The sequence below is a fragment of the Telopea speciosissima genome, chromosome 10 (genome assembly GCF_018873765.1).
Source record: "Telopea speciosissima isolate NSW1024214 ecotype Mountain lineage chromosome 10, Tspe_v1, whole genome shotgun sequence".
Taxonomy (NCBI): domain Eukaryota; kingdom Viridiplantae; phylum Streptophyta; class Magnoliopsida; order Proteales; family Proteaceae; genus Telopea; species Telopea speciosissima.
Window position 1 is genome coordinate 10,716,069 of NC_057925.1, and position 20,924 is coordinate 10,736,992.

Below are 20,924 nucleotides of genomic sequence, written 5' to 3' on the forward strand. Positions count from 1 at the left end.
TCAAGGAGGAAGCCTGAACAATCATTTGCTAGCTTGGTTGGTTGGAGGCATTGGAAGTTGAGTGTATGCCCCCAGGAGGTCAAGGGATCGCTCTCTTGGATTGCATATTGTGCCAAAAAAAAGGCACCCCTCGATCCTCTCCACCCCTCCTAGTTGTAGATTGTGGGCTTGTCTTAGCCTTCCCCCTTAGCTTGTAGTTGGCCGGTTGACCCGAGGAAGCCTGAAAACTCATAAGATAAAAAACAATGGCCTTTCTTGGCTCTCCACTTCACTTTGTTCTTCTTGTCTTCCTAGTCCTTTTTTTCAACTACTTCTCTCTTTCCATGAATGCATTACCATTCGATGATCTCAATTCCCTCAACCGGCATAGTTTCCCATCGGATTTTTATTTCGGTGCCGCATCATCTGCTTACCAAGTAGTACTTCTTATCATTTCCGACCATTGTCGTTAATAATGTTCTTATTAGATATCTACTTAATTTTCTCTTCTAATAAACATGTTTGTGTATGTGTGTGTGTGTGTGTATGTGTTTCAGTATGAAGGTGCATGGAATAAAGGTGGTAGAGGCCCAAGCATCTGGGACACTTTAGCTCATGAACATCCAGGTCTCTCTTTCACTCAAAGAGGATAAGCAAAAGCATCTACGATTTAAAAGCCAGCACTTTAAAGTGCCTTTCTACCACATGAAAGCCCTTCGATCTCTACCTAAAGTTAGGGCAACCGGCCTAATTAAGTCAAAATGCCCTATCTTACCACTTGGTTGGATCGATCTCTTTTTAGGAGACCATCCATGCAAAAGACTGGACCGAATTTCCCTCCACCTATGGGCGGGAGAGGGCAGGAATGGGTATCGAGAAATATTTTGGAACATACTAAAACCCTAGGAGGGGTTTGTGAACCCTAAGATGGTGGTGAACCATCCTCTATGGGTGGAAGAAAAATTTGTTACGAAATATATATTAAACATTTAGATTTATAAATTTTTACCTTAAACCATTTTCTATAAATTTTTACCATTTAATTTATAAACTTTGTCCTTCATGGAATTGTGTGGTGGTTTATATGAACAGATGCCATAGCAGATAAGTCGAATGCAGATGTTACTGTGGATTTCTATCACCGCTATCCGGTATTGTAACACTAGATCTTATTTTGTTTTATTCTCAACTGTCGCTTTTAGGGTCTTATGCTTGAATTTTAGTTTTGGCCAAATGTTTTCTGCGCCTAGACACATGGGGGTGGGCGAAATGACCACCCTGCCCCCTGAATGGCAGGAATACCCAGCCCATGTGTCTGGGTGCTATGGCACAGAGAACATCAACCCTTCAGTTTTAGTTACTTATTAGCTGTTTTTAATTTTCGGTGTTTATGCCTGGGAATGAGGGGCTTTTGTTTTCTTGTAATTTTTTTCTCCTTTCAAATGAACCGTTTTAGCCAGGAAAAAAAAAAAAAAAAACTGTTTGAGTGTCTAATATGCATCATAAAATTTTCAAACTCAATTTTGGAATTAACTAAACCCTAGATTGGTATTTTTTTTAAAAAAGGAAAAAATAAATATAAACTTGTTTGTCCAATTATTTTCTACCAAAATATGTAAATACTTTCTAGCTCGGTATTTTTTTTCACAAATATATATTTATATATATATATTGAACCCATATGTTTTTTGACCTTTTCAAATGATTTCAAAATTGTAAATATTATTACTTAAATATTTAATTATGAAAAAATATTTCCTTCTTCCTTTTTTACTTTTTTATGGAGGTGGTTTGTCCAATGTTAACAGGAGGATGTCCGCACAATGAAGAAATTGGGGATGACCGCTTTCAGGTTCTCAATCTCGTGGTCTAGAATATTACCTAGTAAGTGAGATAATCATTTGTAATTTTAAAGGATCAACTAGTCCTTCAATACAAAGATGACAAAATTATGAAAGAAGAAAAGTGTTCCTTGATTAGATCAAATCATTTCCGTCTAACCTTCTATGAGTTCTTGGACCCAAAGCATAAAAATCCACAATTTAGTGTTTTTGGATGAGAGTAGTACTAGAATGGATGACCTCCTGGGAAGTCCTCATGCTGCAACCCTTTTTTTCATTCCAAGCATATATATATATATATATATATATCAAGCTATCGGATCAGTTAAATTCGCTTTTCTTTTGGTGAAAACCAATTATTAAACTAGTTAAACCAGAACTAGACATTAAACTATTTTGTAATTCCATATGGTCTTGGAACTACAAATCAACTTTGTCCTGTTCAGCAAAGACCGAGATTTCGTTTCTTTTCTCGATAGCTTTCTTTGTGAGTAACCTGTTAGTCCCTATCATTGATGGCATTACCGAAGGTGTCAGGGGCTTTGTTGGTTAGGTTGTAGATGTCTTTTTTTGTCTTCCGGAGTTTTTTTCTTTATATTTTATTCTCTTTCATTCTTTAAAACAAATGGTCTTTAGCGGAAAGAAAAATACAACTCAACCTTGCCGAAAAATCAGCACAAGATATTCTCAAACTCTTTTTTTTTTTATGTGCAAAATAATTCAATATTTACTTTGCTTTCCCTTGAAATTTTTTAATTTTCAGAAGGCACACTAAGCGGGGGAATAAACCATAAAGGCATCAAATTTTACAGTAACCTTATTGATGAGCTTAAGAGCAATGGTCAGCTCTCTCTCTCTCTCTCTCTCTCTCTCTCTCTCACTCTCTTCTCTTTGCGGTTTTCTTATATATTGGTTGTCCATGGTCTGCAGGTCTTGAGCCTTTCGTAACTTTATTTCACTGGGATGCTCCCCAAGCCCTTGAAGATGCTTACGGGGGTTTCTTAAACTCTAGTATCGTGTAAGGAACTTGAGCCCTTTATTTGCTAGGTAGTATGGATGGGGTTTCAAATTTTGTTGATGAGAGAGAGAGAGAGAGAGAGAGAGAGAGAGAGAGATGTTGTGGCCTACGCCACCGACTTAGAAACTTTTCCCCTACATAATTAGGGAATTGGGGGAAGAGGGTAATGGGAACGGAAAGCATAACAAGGGTGGGTTGGTTTATCTCTCTCTCTCTCATGGGGTGAGGCTATCATTTCGCACCATCATATGTCTAGGTGCAAGAGCTACTCTTCCAGAGTCTATTTTTGATGATTTCATTTATGTACATGCAGGAATGATTTTCGAGACTTTGCAGATGTGTGCTTTCATTATTTTGGTGACCGAGTGAAGAACTGGATGACCTTAAACGAGCCATATTCCTATGCGGTGTTTGGATATGGTGATGGAACCTATGCGCCATCCCGATGTTCTACTTGGATGGGTTGCAGAGAAGGGGATTCATCAACGGAGCCATATATTGTGAGCCATAATATGCTCCTTGCTCATGCAGCAGCAGTTGATGTGTATAGGCGAAAATATAAGGTGTGTGCATGTCAAGTGGTCGGTCCCACATCGGCTACTATTGACTAGTTACCGGTGTTTGGATTTTTGTTTGTTCTTCTTGTGGTTACTCCATGGTTGAGATGAATGAAATCGCACTATGTGAACTTAATTGCAGGCATCTCAAAACGGCATAATTGGAATAGCATTAAATATTTTCTGGACGGAGCCTTACTCCTCACATGTGGAAGACATTAATGCCAACGAACGATCTATTGATTTCAAGTTTGGATGGTGAGTCTCCTCCGTTTACAGTTTAACAGTGATCTCTATCTCTCTCTCTCTCTCTCTCTCTATTTAGTTTTTATTTTTTAATTTTTATTTATTTATTTGTTCATGTGAATTGAAGGTATATGGAGCCAATAACCAATGGCGATTATCCAGAAATTATGAAAACACTTGTGGGTGAACGGCTGCCGAAATTTAATTCAAAAGAATCAAAGATGTTAAAAGGGTCTATTGACTTCCTGGGATTAAATTACTATACTACCTCTTATGCTTTCAATGTTCCTCCAGCCGACTGCAACTATCGAAGCTATCAAACTGATGCTTGCGCCAACACTACCGGTAAGCAGTTGAAATCCATACATCCATCCAAGCATGGAACCCTAATATTAATTAATTAATTAATTAATTAATTAATGGAGTTTAATCATAAGACTTATAATTAACTCCCACTGTTGTTCAATATTCAATGTCACAGGTATTCGAAATGGCACTGCAATTGGTACACCGGTATGAGCTTTACAAACTAATTACTCATCCCTGTGTTATTTTAAGTGATGAAGACAAACAGATCTAGATCCTCTCCAGTCACCCATCCAATGGCTGGGAAAACCTGGATATGCATCCCAACATCTGTCAATACCTGGGGATGCATGTCCAAGTCCTTCCTACAATTGGATGGATGGTTGAAGATGACCTTTTTCCAAAATAAACACAAGGTCAAGGCCAATGAAGTGAAATCTCCACCATATCTGACACGGGTCAGATAGGTAAATATTCCGTTTCATTGGCCCTCGCCCCTATGTGGGGGAGGCACTCCACTTAGCCCTCCCTATCGATGTAGTTTCCACATTTTTATATGGAAAATGCAGTTCTAGGGAGCCCTAATTTTCCCCATGTGACATAGTAATCAAATTAATAATAGTGATGTTGCATTTGATTTATTATTATTATTTTTTTGCAGACTGTTTCACCATGGCTCTATGTATATCCAATGGCCATGGGACAAATTCTGAATTACATAAAGGGGAAATACAACAATCCTCTTATTTACATCACCGAGAATGGTAAGACTAATTAAAAATCCTTCTTTTTTATTTTGCTAAAAGATCATTTATATTAAAGGAAAAAAGAGTGAAAAGAATACAAACTGGACTGAAACCGATACACCAACAAAAATCAATACAGACTCCTACCAACTACAGTAAAGCCATTAGCGGGAGGGGAAAGCTCGCAACATTAACATAGGGAGTTTTAAATTTCATTTCAAAAGGAATTTCCAATGAAGTTAAGTTTCTTTATTTTTGGCTACCCATGCAGGAGTTTCCCAGGCGAAAGCCCCAGTATCGAAGTCCCTCAATGACACCAACAGAATTGAATTCCTCAAAACTCATCTACATTACCTTCACAGAGCCATCAGGTAAGTATCTAAAGCAATCCCCCAAATTGTCTATATAATATCCAAAAATCTCTACTCTTTTTTTTTTTGGGGGGGGGGGGGGGGTGTTAGAAAGAAAATATCATAAAAATGCCAAAAGAAAACTACAGCACAGAAAAGTCCTTCCACCCAAAAGACCTATCTGAGCTGCTTTTACTTATGGGTCAGATACGACTGTTAACACTTCTCTCTAAGTAGTTTTTCATGATGCATGTCCCTCAACATTTATAAGATTCCCTAAAAAAAAAAAATATTTAGTTAGTCGTGGAAACTAGGATGTGGCATTCTCAATCCTGCGAAAGCATGGCTTAGTTCATAAGGGTTCGGCTACCTAGCCTGGTTATTAAATAGGCCTAGCCCAAAGCCACCACTCAACAAATTTTTTTATTAGCATCATCCTACTCAATTATTTGCGTGAAAGAAGACAACTGCTATCATAGTTGGTTGGTGCGGCCTTGCCAGTAGAGTGAAGTTTCCCAATAGGAACAAAAAAAAAAAAAGGTACCTACCCGTGAGAGAGAGGCATGGTGGTTCAACAACGGGGAGAAGGAGGTTGGAGAAGAGAGAGAGAGACTACTAACTCTGATACCATGTAAAGTTCTAAGAGTAAATGATTTTGAATTAATGACTCTTACCCATTTGACTGGGTTACGTCCTTCATTTCTATTGTAAAACTCTTACAATAAGATAAGATTGGGATAGGAGGTTATACAATTTAAATTTTAAAAAATGGTTACACAAGAAGGATAAGATATGACACGGTCAAATGGTATTTGAATTTGTAATCGTATTCCTTAACATAGGGGTACAGTTATTTTAGCCTACAACATTTTCTATACTCTCTCACAATTAAGGATGTAAATGGATAGTCGAAAATTTATAGTTGATTCGTATTCGTGTCCATTTGGAGGAATCTGTATTCGAAAAAAAGATATCCAAAAACTAATCCAAGTTTTGAAACTATTCTACCCAATTTGATTATAAGAATATGATTAAATAATAATTCTATAAATAATATTTTATAATACTAAAATAGCATTATTAGTTCATGACATATTATTAAACAAAAAATTATCTGAAAGAAAAAAGATTCATGCGGACATCTATAACTTCAAATATGACTCTGCAACATCATCTACATTTTTCTTTCGAAATAGCCAGCATGTATTGACTTTCCAATGAAAAGTATTCCTTTTTTTTTTTTTATAGATAAATCAATTTATTGAAAGAAAAAGAGCAAAGATATACAAAAACAATGGCAGCCTACCAAGACTTGGAATGAATTCCCCAAGCCTCAGAAGGAACCAAGACTAAAGATTATACCCAAGGCCCAAAGCCAAGCAAAACTCATGAGACCCCAACAGCACAACAAAACAAAAAAGCAACAGAACCCCAATCATCCCATCGTGACATTACTCCCCCCAACCCACATTGGATGCACTTCCCATTTTTGAACTAAGAACATATTCCTGGGAGATTTCTCCCCCTTGGGGATATCCGCTCTATACTGGTCCTGGACGTCCGTTTTGAGATGTGTAATAAGATAAGGCATAGTCTTCATTTTATTGTTGAAAAGACGGAAAATTTTCTCCTTCCAAATGTGCACAACTGTGGCACAAAAAGCCAATTTAACGATGCACCCAATCGAATCTCCCTTGAAAGTCTTGGTGATCCACTTTGCTTCCATAAGAATACCAGCCCCTGGCCTTCTAACTGAAGAGCAAAGACTCAAAATATCTCCCCATACTTTTCTAGTAAAGGAGCACTCAAAAAATAAATGGTCTCTATTCTCCAATCTTGTCCAACAAAAAACACAATACAGAGCAACCATCATCTGGCGTTTCCTGAGTTGATCTTTGGTTGGGAGCCCATCCTTCAAGCATCTCCATGTTGTTACCAAATGCCTCGGAATACAATTGCTGAACCATATTGACCCCGCCCAATCAACCTGTGGAGAAGATGATCTCACCAAACTCCAAGCAAATTTTATAGAAAAGGACCTTATAGGGGAGGCAGTGCACAAGATAGAATCTTCTTGAAGAGGATTAAGATTCCTTCAAACATCTCCATGTTGTTACCGAATGCCTAGGAATACAATTGCCGTACCATATCGAACCCGCCCAATCAACCTGTGGAGAAGATGGTCTCACCAAACTCCAAGCAGATTTTATAGAGAAGGACCTTGTTGGGGAGGCAGTCCACAAGATAGAATCTTCAAGAGATAAAAAGTATTCCTTGATGCAATAATTAATTATTATTAAGATTAACAAAATTTAATCCTCTTTATTTGTTTGTTTTACAGGGAGGGCGCGAATGTGAGAGGATACTTCGTATGGTCTTTGCTTGACAACTTTGAGTGGAACTATGGTTATACAACCACGTTTGGACTGTACTACGTGGATTTTGAGATAGTGACTACTAAGCAGAGGCGGATCCCAAAGGAATCAGCTAAATGGTTTAAAGGCTTCCTAAGAAATGTAGAGGATATCAAGCTTCCTCCGTCTTAATAAATAAAAGTTTGCTTCATCAATTGTAATTGTGTTAGGTAATTGAGTTGGTTTTAAGATTGTAAGAGTAGAAGAGAAGAAAAGAAGATAGAAACATAAAAGTAAAGGGGGAAGAATGTAGCAGAAATTCGTCCTGTACTAATTGGTACAAATGAATTTAAAGTGCATTATTAAAATAAACATGGAAAAGTAAAAGATTCAAAGGCATAGGATTTACGTGGTTCGACGCGATGGTCTATGTCTACGGGGCAATCTCACAAAGCTCACTTTACAATTCTAGGAGATATACAACTCACACACCACACCCACAATATTGTACGTGGAATCCACTGAACAACGAATCTCACACTCATAGTAACATCCTCACAATCTCCCCAAAAGGAAACAATTATAGAGAGTAATACACACTAAGAATTCCTAAAGTGAAAAACCCAACCCAACTTAAGAACACCACTCAATGAATCCTTGAAATATTTAGTTCTCAGCCGCTCTTCTGTGTGCAACTTCTCTCCCTTCCTCCCTATTTATAGGTGAGATGAGGTGAGGTGAAGTGGGATGGGATACCTCGTGCATGGTTTTGTACCGGTCTTGTCTTTCCCCATTTTCTTCAAAAATAGGTGTGGTAGGTATGGGCTGTGCCCATCATGGCTGACCTTTAGCAAAAAAATAAGGTATGGGCTGTGCCAACCATAGCTGATCCCTTCTCTCAATTTTTCTTCTTCATTCATTTGCTACAACCTACAATGAGAAGACGTAATGGGAATTGTCTTCCCATTCATTTATATCAACAATGTAATGATGGTGGGGTAATTAATGCATTTGACTTTTTAATTTTCAATTCAATCTCATATTCTCTCACTTGAAGACTACTTTTGAAAATAACATTCGCAGCTCCGAATTATTCAAACGTCACTTTCAATCAAGTAAACTCAAACCCAAAAGAAGTTCTGCACCATATGAACTTTTCCCTTGTAACAGGCTTCATCAAAATGATGCAACGTTGTCATTGGTGTGAATCTTTTGTAGAGAGATTACTCCATCTTCCACCATATCTTAAACAAAATGGTATTTTACATCAATGTATTAAATCCAAGAATGAAACATTGGATTTAAAAACAAACATAATGCACTCTGACTGACACAATAAACAATTATCACATTTTGCTTGATTCTCAGTTCATCAAGCAACCTCTTCAACCAAATACCTTCTTTACATGAATCTATAGGTGCGATGTACCACTACAATAATTGAATTTCCTTTCTTGGTTTATTATCACTTGTAACGATTCCAACCAAATTAGTTTCCTTATTAGTTCCCTTGACAGCACTGAGAGAAACTGTATTGAGTTTCCTTTCTCGGTTTATTATCACTTGTGATAATAAACCTCCTTCATTTAGCTCATTGGATTGAGATCCTCATATACATGTAAAGTCAATATATATTTTATGTGATCCTGAGAAATATCTTACCTAGTTTAAACTAGGCTAGGAATGTAATCTTTGTAACCTATATATTGTACTCTCTTTGAGATGAATGAAATCAAAGAATATTATTCACTCTAAAATATATATATATATATAGAGAGAGAGAGAGAGAGAGAGAGAGAGATCAAGATACTAATGGGTGAAGCTATCCCAAATACTTGGGCCTTTACCATCTACATTTGCCGCACCTTCATACTAAAAAAGCACAAGTAACATAGCCATGAAGACATGTTAAAATGTAGAAGTAGCATATGGAATTTGGTTAACACAACAACTTAACTATATATAGGAATATATATATATATATATATATATATATATATATATATATATATATATAAAGCCGTAGATAGATAAATACTTGGTAAGCAGATTGACAGAAGTGGAAATCGCTTCGATTGACAGAAGTTGGAATTGCAATCTGATCAGAAAGAGAGAAGCAGCTCACAAGGAGGAGTAGAAGGGCAGAAACCAAGAGCACATAGCCTTGAACTGCCATTGTTTAGATCTATGGGTTCTCAAGATTCCCTTGGCTCCCCTTTTATAGACTCTGGATTTGGTTCATGCTCAAGGACCACCTTGAATGCGTCTCCTCATTCTTCTTTACATACCATCTCTCTCTCTCTCTCTTTAGGTTTTTTTTATGAAAGTTCCATTTCATGTTATTTAGACTTGAGACTACTAGGGCTGCAACAGGTTGGGTTGGGCTGGGCATTTTAAAACCCCAGCCCAATCCTGAGTCCCCTTAGCTAGGCCTTGGCCCAGACGCAGGGCCAAAAAAACCCAATCCTGAGTCCCCTTAGCTAGGCCTTGGCCCAGACGTAGGGCCAAAAAAATCCAACCTTGACCCGTCCTCAGGGTCGGGTCGGGCTAACCTTGATTGACCCTGACCATGGGGGGGAAGGGAGATGCATAGTTTTGCTAGGCTGGGAAGAAAAAAAAGAATTGTATCTGGTCATGCAGTTCTTGTACCCGCTTGCATCATAGAGGATATTAAAATGGATGTCGAGGACAAGTGTAGAGTTGTTGTTCCTAAGGGTAGGAAATACCCTAAGAACCTCTACCTAACTCAAAAATGGGGTGTTCATCCAATCTGGATTGAAAGGCGCATGTCACTGGAGATCTAATCACAATGGTTGTTCCTTAAATTTTCGGTGCTTTTGGTTTGGTCTTTATCAACTGTACTGGCCTTGTGGTCCTAGGAGCTTTCTTAGTCTTGAGGACCTTTTCTTTCAGGCTTGGATTAGTTGCCTTTGAGTTGTAATTGTTTTCATTCTCTTTCAATAAATTGATATTACCTATAAAAAAAAAAAAAAAAAAAAAACTTGTTCAGAGCGAAGATAGAGATGCCTCTACAACAAAGCAGGGTCATTGATAGAGCTACGTATGTGAAGGTTCCTAGTTCATTAGTAATGTAAATTGATGTCTTATGCTGGATAAGAAACTAACTTACATGATGGATGGAAGACGACAACTACCACTATTCAACAGTTTGGTAAGACCACCCCCCCCCCCTTCAAAAAAAAAAAAATTCTACGTTCATCCCAAGGATACATCCATATGAATGGTAACAGTTGCACCAACGGTTGGGTCATATCCAGAAACCACATTAAAAACATGTGGAGGGAGACAAGCCTGTCACAAGGAACACATTAGAATACAAGAAATCCTAAAGGAATGAAAAGTAGCTGTCACATTATCTGTAGAAAAAAAATAGGGCTGTCCACTTGGTAAGCCCGATCTTTTGGTTCTGCCGAAGATGAATAAAAGTTCTGAGATGGAAGGCCTCATGGTCTTCTCCCTAGGGATTCTCAGCCTGATGCAAATAACTTACAAGCACTGCCACAGAGAAAGGGTTTCTGAAAATTTAGACGAAAGGAAAGGAGGAAATGCCAATGAGGGTTTCAGAGAGCTTTACACGAAATAGAGTGAGCTGGATCTGGTTGAGTAATGTGAAATTTTCATATCAGTTCAAAGGCTTGCGGGGAAGATGAGAAAAATAGGCTCGAGGGCGTTTGTACGAGAGAGAAGAGAGAAAGGAGAGAGAGAGAAATAAGGAAACGTGAGATGGAAACTTTACAACTAAATGCTCTCTTTCTCTATAGAGTGAATATTTTTGTTTGTTCTTAAAAATCATCCATGGTTGAGATTGAGATAGAATGAAATTGCATTATGTGAACTTGCAGGGATCTCAAAATGGCACGATTGGAATCGCATTAAATTTTTTCTGGTCGGTGCCTTACTCCTCACATTTGGAAGATATTAATGCCACCCAACGATCGAATTAATCTTTTTTTTTTTTTGATAGAAACGATCGCATTAAACTTTACAACTAAATGCTCTCTCTCTCTCTCTATTTAGTTTTTACTTTTATTTTTTTTTTATTTGTTCGTGCACGTACGTGAAGGTATATGGACCCAATAACCTATAGCGATTATCTAGAGATTATGAAAGAACTTGTGGGAGAACGGTTGCCGAAATTTAATGCAACAGAATCAGAGATGTTAAAAGGGTCTTTTGACTTCCTGGGGTTAAATTACTATATTACCTCTTATGCTTTCAATGTTCCTCCAGCCAACCCCAACTATCTAAGCTATCAAACTGATGCTTGCGCCAATACCACCGGTAACTTGAAATCCATACATACATCCATGGAACCCTAATATTAATTAATTAATTAATGGAGTGTAATCATAAGACTTATAATTAACTCCCACTCTTGTTCAATATTCAATGCCACAGGTGTTCGAAATGGCATTGCAATTGGTACACCGGTATGAGCTTTAATTACAAACTTACCCATCCCTGTATTATTTTAAGTGATGAAGATAAATAGATCTAGATCCTCTCCAATCACCCATCCATTTGCTGGGAAGACTTGAACATTCATCCCAACATATGCCAATATCTAGGGATGCGTGTCCATGTCCTCCCCACCATTGAATGGATGGTTGGAGATGAACTTTTTCCAAATAAACACAAGGTCAAGGCCAATGAAGTGAAATCTCCACCACATTTGACACGGGTCAAAAAGGTAAAAATTTCGTTTCATTGGCCCTCGCCCCTATGTGGGGGAGGCACTCCACTTAGCCCTCCCTGTCAATATAGTTTCCATATTTTTGTATGGAAAATGGAGTTCTAGGGAACCTTAATTTTCCCAATGTGACACAGTAATCAAATTAATAATAGTAATGTTGCATTTGATTTATTATTATTATTATTATTTTGTTTTTTGCAGACTGCTTCACCATGGCTCTATGCATATCCAATGGCCATGGGACAAGTTCTGAATTACATAAATGGGAAATACAACAATCCTCTTATTTACATCATCGAGAATGGTAAGACTAATTAAAGATCCATCTTTTTTTCTTCCTAAAAGATCATTTATATTAAAGGAAAAAAGAATGAAAAAATACAAGCTAGACTGAAATCGATACACCAACAAAAATCAAGACAGAATCCTACCAACTACAGTAAAGACATCAGCGGGAGGGGAAAGCTCGCAACATTAACATAGGAAGTTTTAAATTTCATTTCATAAGCAATTTCCAATGAAGTTAATTTTCTTAATTTTGGCCACCCATGCAGGAGATTCCCAGGAGAAAGCCCAAGTATTGAAGTCCCTCAATCACACCAACAGAATTGAATACTTCAAAAGTCATCTATATTACCTTCATAGAGCCATCAGGTAAGTATCTAGAGCAATCCCCCTACTTGTCTATATAATATCCAAAAATCTCTATTCTTTTTTTTTTTTGAGGGGGGGGGGGGTGTTAGAAAGAAAATATCATAAAAATACCAAAAGAAAACTACAGCATAGAAAAGTCCTTCCACCCAAAAGACCTATCTGAGCTGCTTTTACTTATGGGTCAGATACGGTTGTTAAGACTTCTCTCTGAGTAGTTTTTCATGATAGATGTCTCTCAACATTTATAAGATCCCCTAAAAAAATATGTTTAGTTAGTTGTGGAAACTAGGATTTGGCATTCTCAATCTTGCCAAAGCATGACTTAGTTCATAAAGGACTATAATTGGGTTGGGCTACCTAGCCTAGTTATTAAATGGGCCTAGTTGAAAGCTACCACTCCACAAATTTTTTTATTAGCATCATCCCACTCAATTGTTAGCGCGAAAGAAGACAACTGCTAGCATAGTTGGTTGGTGCCTTGCCAGTAGAGTACAAGTTCCCAATAGGAACAAAAAAAAAAAAAAAAAAAAAGGTACCTACCCATGAGAGAAAGAAGCATGGTGGTTCAACAACAGGGAGAAGGAGGTTGGAGAAGAGAGAGAGACTACTGGCTCTGATACCATGTAAAGTTCTAAGAGGATATTGATTTTGAATTAATGTCTCTTACCCATTTGACTGGGTTACTTCCTTCATTTATATTGTAAAACTCTTACAATAAAGATAAGATTGGGATAGGAGGGTTATACAATTTAATTTTTAAAAAAAAAATGGCTACACAAGAAGGATAAGACATGACACGGTCAAATGGTATTTGAATTCGTAATCGAATTCCTTAACATAGGGGAATGGTTGTTTGAGCCTATCAACATTTTATACACTCTCTCACAATTAAGGATGTAAATGGATAGTCAAAAATTCATAGTTGATTCGTATTCGTGTCCATTTGAATCTGTATTCGGAAAAAATATATCCAAAAACTAATCCAAGTTCTAAAACTATTCTACCCAATCTAATTATAAGAATAAGATTAAATAATAATCCTATAAATAATATTTTATGATACTAAAATAGAATTATCAGTTCATGACATATTATTAAACAAAAAATTATCTGAAAGAAAAAAAGATTCATGAGGACATCTATGTAATTTCAAATATGACTCTTCAACATTATCTACATTTTTCTTTTGAAATAGCCAGAATATATTGACTTGCCAATTAAAATTATTTCTTGACGCAATAAATTAATTATTATTAAGATTAACCAAAATTTAATCCTCTTGATTTGGTTGTTTTATAGGGAGATTGTGAATGTGAAAGGATACCTCGCATGTTCTTTGCTTGACAACTTTGAGTGGAATTATGGTTACACATCCCGGTTTGGAATTTACTACGTGGATTTTGAGACGTTGTCTAAGCATAGGTGGATCCCAAAGGAATCAGCTAACTCGTTCAAAGACTTCCTAAGAAATATAGGGAATTCCGCCTCTCTCTCTCTAATATAATATTATGTGTGATTGTATGTAGAATAAAGAGGATTGAGGAGGATTCTTCTCCCCTCTCTCTCTATCTGAAGATTGTGTGTGGGTGTGAATTAACTGTTGTATTAGGTAATTGAGTTGGTTTTAAGATTGTAAGAGTAGAAGAGAAGAAAAGAAGATAGTGTTGGATATTTGTCCATCAAACCCGGTTTATTAATAAGACGTTTATTTATTTTGTGCATTATATGTATTTTATTGGACTTGTAAGTTGTTCCATGGGTTCTCGGCTAGGGACAAGACTGGACATCAGTTCATATGGTCGTCACATTGTATGTTATCAGAAATGAGTTTTTTGTACATAAATGTGGGTACACATACTGTGTGTGTATAGAAAAGAATTTGGTAAGAATCTCACATGTGCTATTGCCAGTTGTGTGAGAACAAGATTCGTACCTGCCAGTTGACCTTCGACCTGAGAGATCCTATTCATTGTAGTACTAGGTCATTTGTTTTGGTAAGTCAATGGTTGACGTCCTACGGACTATATCGACGCACTGGAGATGTGATCACGCATTATTAATGAAAGAGATGCTCAACATGGAATCCATTGCCGTTCATTCGGGAATATCAAGAGAGAAGGTCTGTGATGGATCAGACAGAAATCTGGTACCAGTGTCGTTTTGTAAATTGTTTACAAAAATTATTTTGTAATATGAAAAATAATTATGTATGTATTTAAATTTATTTAAAATATTTTCCAGGCGTCCGATCACATTCACAGAATCTCTGAAATAGACTTGTATAATGAGTTGGGGGTTGATAGTATTTAATTACATACCCTATAGCATAATATTGAATTAGTGGAAGGTCTTATATGCAAATTATAGAGTTTAATTGTGCACAATAATATTCGAGAATATTAAATTGGTTAATTATCTTTTTGCTTATGGCAATAAATCAAATATAATTAGATTATATGGTTGGCCATAATTAAAGAGATAACAATCCCTTTTAGATTCTACCTCTTCTCATTATGAAAACAAAGATGTTACACAAAATTAGAAAGTGGAGAGTTTCACCAACTTAGCAACATTTTGATTTTTGGAAACCATGTTTGAGAACGGCAACTTGACAAGTTTCAATTTTAGAAAGTGAACTTTGCCAAGCTAGGATCTCAAAATGGATCAAAAATTAGAAAAAGAGGAGAAGGAGAGCTCCATGTTTTTGGAGCTTCTCCCTCTCTCTCCCAAGCCTTCTCTTTTCTCTCCTCTTCTTTTGAGGTGTGAGTTTGTGTGAGGGTTTTGAGACACCCAAGAAATTAGTTAGTGGTGCTCTACTTTGTTTTGTGGATAATTGACAGTGACAAAGTGTTGATCAAGTCAATCCACCTCTTGCTTCGGTGTGGAAGAACTATTAACTGGAGAAGGAGCTTCGATTGTGGCTCTAAGGTAACCGAATGTTTCCCGTGCTATTTTTGGTTCACCGTGATTTTTCGTATATGAATGCAAAAGCAATGTTCTCCGATCCATTTCCGTTGCGCCATTGGTTTCATACCAACAATTGACATCAGAGCGACGCCTTTCCGTTCTCATTCGAATTTGGTATGATGTGCATAGGCTCCCCATGGTTTTCCTATCAATGGTTGATGAAGAAATAATTATTTTTTTCTATCAAAATTTCTGTTTTTGTAATTTTTTATTTATGACTCATACATTTAAAAAAAAATTATATTCGGGATGCATGCGGCCAGGCCACAAGGCACCTTGACCGCATGCATCCAAAGCTCCAGGCCGCAAGGCACTCGAGCAACCTGGTGGTCGCATGGGCCCAACCACAAGGTGTTTTGGACTCATGCGTGCAATCTCCCAATATGCCCCTTGGCCATTGGCCGCAAGGCCAAGCTCTTTGCCCACATGCCTCTTAGCTTTTTCGAAGTTTTTAATCTGTTTTTTTTATTTTTCAATTGCATCATTGCAATTTAAAAAAAAAATGGTTTTTGCACCCGGGCTGCAAAGCATTCAAGCTCACTATGCACATGGGCTGCATTATGGCCCCAAGCCCACTTAGTTGGGCTGCAAGGCTTGCTGCCGCAAGGCTGGCCATGTGCGCTCGGGCAGCCCATTTATGGCATGTGGCTGCGGCCTTTGTGCCGCGGGTGGTACCCTCCTTCCAGCGGATAAAAGTATCTGCAGAAAAATAATGATAAAGACCATTAATGGGAGGAAGATGTTGGGTGGAGAAGGGTATCTCTTCACCCACCCTCATGAAACTTTAAATTGATTAAATTGTATAATTCATTTTAAGATTTCATGGTTTTTGGGGCTAAGGTAGATGGTCATTAAAGTGTTTAATGTTGGGGTGCATAAGATGTACACCATAATGTACATAAGATGTGTTTCATTATAATTGTTATTTCATGGGGATCTCTATGTCTTCATATTTAATGTGGTTATGGGAATGGATTTAAATTTTTAAATCTATGTAGATGACTATTGTTCATGTGATGAATGAAATATGGATGTGATGTGTTGTGCTTTCTGTCTCTATTTCCATCTCTCTCATCCTCCTTCGGCAGCTCAAATGGTGGGATGGTTTCTCCAAGGGGGTTTCTTTATGAAAGGAAAGTGTATAGACATAGGTTGCAATTTATTTTTTAATGTAATTTCAATCGGTGGACCCTTGATGACGTACGAAAAGGTGGAGGGTTGCATACGATGACGCTTGGAGATGGAGATCCCATGGAGATACATATTCACATGGAGATATAATTATGGAGTTTGCGTTTTGTGCATCATAATGATGCATAAGATGCATGGCTTCCATATTGCAAAAATTAATTTAATTTTCTGTTTTAGTGGGAGTAATAATTCGTTATTATTTTCACTAACCTAGTCATCTCATAACCACAATTAATTGTTAATTTAGTTTATATGCATATGATATGTGATGTTGTATATGATGATATTGAATGTGTTTTGTGATTGTTGGAAATAAACCCGATACGCAGCGGAATTTGGATTGGATCAATACTTGTAGTTCATGATCAAGAGTAGGGAAGAAACAATTTCAATACAAAATATATGGTTACCTTAGAGTTGCAAGCATAACTCCTCCTATAGATGATAGGTCTTCCAGCTTATGCAAATATGGAGATTGAAAACTTGCTCAACACTTGAATGCCTGTTCAATCCTTGCAACTTTTAGAAGAACACAAAAAATCACCAAAGCCTCTTGAGTTCTCAAACTCAATTCTCACTCACTCACACACCACAAGAGAGAGGGGGGGTGAATAACGTGGAGAGGGGGAGGTGCACTGCCAAAATCGTGTAGAGGCTCCTCCCTCTCCCTCTTTTATAATTTTGGAGAACCTTGGATCTCAAGTAACTCCCTTCCATCTTGGCTTTGGCTCAACCTTCTATTTTGGTGTTTTGTGAATCTTCCAATTTTTGCAACTCCAATTTGCTACTAAAGTGAAGACATAGAATCTCAAAAGGGATACAATCTTTCTAAATTATGGTTCATGAGATATTCTCATAATATCTCTTGCCATAATATAAAAAGATATTTAGTCATAAATATTTTGTTCTCCCACATAATGCCATGTGTCCAATAAACTTTTTTATTACACATAAACCTTCCACTTTCCTAATATCCCATAATGAATTATAGGGTATGTACTTTAGTGCTACTGATCCCCAATTCATCATGTATATTGATCGAGAGAATATGTGATTGCGATCGAACGATCGAAAAACTTCGAAATCAAATTCAATATATTATATATTAATTTTATATTAAAAATAAATTGATAAAACATTTCGAATAAACACTGGATCCAGATTTCTGTCCGACCAATCACTAACTTTCTCTCTCCTGGATATTCCCCGTAAATGGGCAGTGGATTCCATGTTGAGAAACTTTTTTGCTTACAATGTAGCATCACGAATCTAGTGTACCATTTTATAGTCCGATTGGACATCAACCATTGGCTTACCAAAATTCGTAATGCCACACTGCAACAAATGGAATCTCTCAGGTCTAAGGGTTATCGAGTGACGGGTAAGTATATCAAATACACAACCAGTAGCAATACATTAGATATACGTACCAGATTCTTATCTATACACGTTCTCGACGTGTACCCACATCCATGCACCAAAATCTCCATTTCTCGTGACATGCAATATGGAAACCATAAACAGGATGTCTAGTCCCATTCCCAGTTCAGACCAGTTTTAGGTTAACACCTATGGAACATTCTTATAAGCCCAAATAAAATAATAATATGTAAATATTAAATTTAATAATTTAATAATTCGAGTTTGATGGACACACATTTCCAACAGCGATTACCCTCAATTGTTAAAAAACATGTGTGATATGGATGAATCTTAACAGGTAGATCATATCCATGGCCCCTTATCAATAGTGGATGTAGAGGCTGATAATACGACCCCCGCAATAGAGCCGATAGGACGTTGTCAGGGTTTTATTGTCAACGGTCTACACTACTTCCCATTGGATAGGAAATGGACACAGGTAGTGAGGGGGCACTGCGATAGTGGGTCATCTCTCATGATATTGTGATTCAGTCCGATTTGATAAGAAAACACATGACTTGAGTGTGTGTCAGCCGATAGGATCTGGACATGACACTCAGGTGGCCAATGATATTGGAAGCCTTGGAGTCAGACAACATAGTCCACCAAATCACCGTATGTGGAATGATTCCCGATATGGTAAGTTGTGTGTGCAAGGATTTGTTTGTTCCAATTCACTTTACAAGATAAGAGGGATTCTTGAATTGTGAAAAACCATTGTCTATGTTTTGCCCACTAGAATTCGATGGTTTTGCTTTTTATGTGCATCCTTTTGATTATGTCTTGTACATGTGTAGATATTTGTGCGATGACGGCCTCCGTTAACTCTACCCTCCTGACCCTTATCAATGACTACAAACTGAAAGGACTCGACTGGCATTAGAATATTATGTTACTCTTGATTGCGGAACGTCTGTCTGCAGTTCTTGATGAAGTGGCCCGTCAGAAACCTTTTGATGATGATTATGATCAGCATGAAGCCTACAAATACTTTCATTCATGTGATTCAAAGGCTAGTTATACATCCTTGGATCGGTTGATAAATCTATCACTGACTCTATGAAAGGCATAACCTCTGCCAAGGATATGATGGATAAGCTCAAGGAACTTTTCAGTCAAACTGATGTGCATGAGCACCATGAGCTTGTTGGTCTTATCCATAATACTAAGATGCAAGAGGGAACTCCAATCATCGATCATGTCATGAAGATGAGAAATTTGTTCGAGAAACTGGAAATCCTTGATACTTCCTTCACTCTTAAGTATAAAAGAAATGTGATCTTCAGCTCTCTCCCCATAGCATATAGCCCTTTTGTCTGCAACTTCAACATGAATAGGTTGGATGCTGAGCCGACTAAGGTGGGTAATATGTTACAAGAGGAGGAGAAAGCACTTAAGAAGGAAAAGGGTGAGGTCAATGCCACAGAAGTCCAAGGTTTTAATTCCAAGAATAAAGGGAAGAAGATCAAAGGCCAACAAGGATAAGACCCTTAAGGGCAAGGGTGAAAAGATACAGAAAAATTGCAGAACCCAAGGAGAAATGCTTCTTTTGTGGAAAGGATGGTCATTGGAAAAGAAATTGTCGTACTTACCTGGCTACTAAGAAGAAGTCGGATGAAAACCCTAACGAATCGTTTATGAGTCAAACTTATCTTTTGAACAATCTAACTCTTGGTTGGTGGATACTGGATCCACTATCCATATGCAATATGTTGCAAGGGTTCAAAGTGATAAGAAGACTTAACAGGAATGAAGTGCGTCTAAGGATGGGCACTGGAGCTGAAGCCATGGCGATGGCCATTGGAGATTTTAGTTTAGTATTTGATTCTAGTATTATTTTGTTAAAGGATTGTTCTCAATTTGTTAAAGACGGTTATAGTTTTTCCTTTAATGTTTCTCTGACAATTCATTTGAGCAATAAATCCAGTTTCTGGATATATGCAAAATGGTTTGTATTTTCTAGATTCCTCTGTTAAAATGAATGAGGTTTCAAATGTCGATTTGAAACGTAAGAGAGCTCCAGTGAGTACTATATACCTATGACATCTCAGGTTAGGTCATATTAACTTAGATAGGATTAACATGATGGTTAAGGATGGAGCATTAGAAAGTCTAAAAGTCGAACCTTACCCAACCTGTGAATCGTGCCTTCATGATCAAGAAGCCCTTTAGCAATAAAGGCGAGAGAGCCAGTGGTTTGTTAGAACTTATACATACTGATGTGTGTGGACCCATGAATATTCAAGCAAAATATGGTTTCGAATACTTTATTACTTTTACTGATGACTACTCTAGGTATGGCTATATCAACTTGATGCGTAAAAAGTCTGAAACTTTTGAAAAGTTCAAGGAGTTTCAGGCAAAGGTCGAAAGACAGTTAGACAAGCGCATTAAGTCCCTTCAATCAAATCAAGGAGGGGAGTATTTATCATATGAGTTCAAAGGATATCTCACTTCAGAAGGAATTATGTCACAATTGACAAACCCCGGTACGCCACAACAAAATGGGTTAAATGGTGTGTTAGAAAGGCGCAATAGGACCTTGTTGGACATGGTCAGGACTATTCTCATTTTTAGTG

General features: G+C 37.3%; 3 protein-coding genes across 3 annotated transcripts; all 3 read left to right on the forward strand.

Moving 5' to 3' along the window:
* Window positions 1-323: 323 nt before the first annotated feature.
* Window positions 324-7,589, forward strand: LOC122643209 (beta-glucosidase 24-like). The gene is made up of 13 exons (XM_043836857.1): window positions 324-416; window positions 537-606; window positions 1,072-1,130; window positions 1,788-1,863; window positions 2,584-2,661; window positions 2,751-2,838; window positions 3,152-3,401; window positions 3,538-3,653; window positions 3,769-3,986; window positions 4,123-4,154; window positions 4,609-4,711; window positions 4,965-5,064; window positions 7,385-7,589. Exons 1-13 carry the CDS (start codon window positions 324-326, stop codon window positions 7,587-7,589), a joined length of 1,488 nt encoding a protein of 495 aa, XP_043692792.1.
* A 3,896-nt stretch (window positions 7,590-11,485) lies between these two features.
* Window positions 11,486-19,408, forward strand: LOC122643210 (beta-glucosidase 12-like). Its single transcript, XM_043836858.1, has 6 exons — window positions 11,486-11,699; window positions 11,817-11,848; window positions 12,313-12,415; window positions 12,666-12,765; window positions 19,143-19,165; window positions 19,269-19,408. The coding sequence occupies exons 1-6, from the start codon at window positions 11,486-11,488 to the stop codon at window positions 19,406-19,408; spliced, it is 612 nt and encodes a 203-aa protein (XP_043692793.1).
* Window positions 19,405-19,830, forward strand: LOC122643211. Its single transcript, XM_043836859.1, has one exon. The coding sequence runs from the start codon at window positions 19,405-19,407 to the stop codon at window positions 19,828-19,830; it is 426 nt and encodes a 141-aa protein (XP_043692794.1).
* The last annotated feature ends 1,094 nt before the right edge of the window (window positions 19,831-20,924 follow it).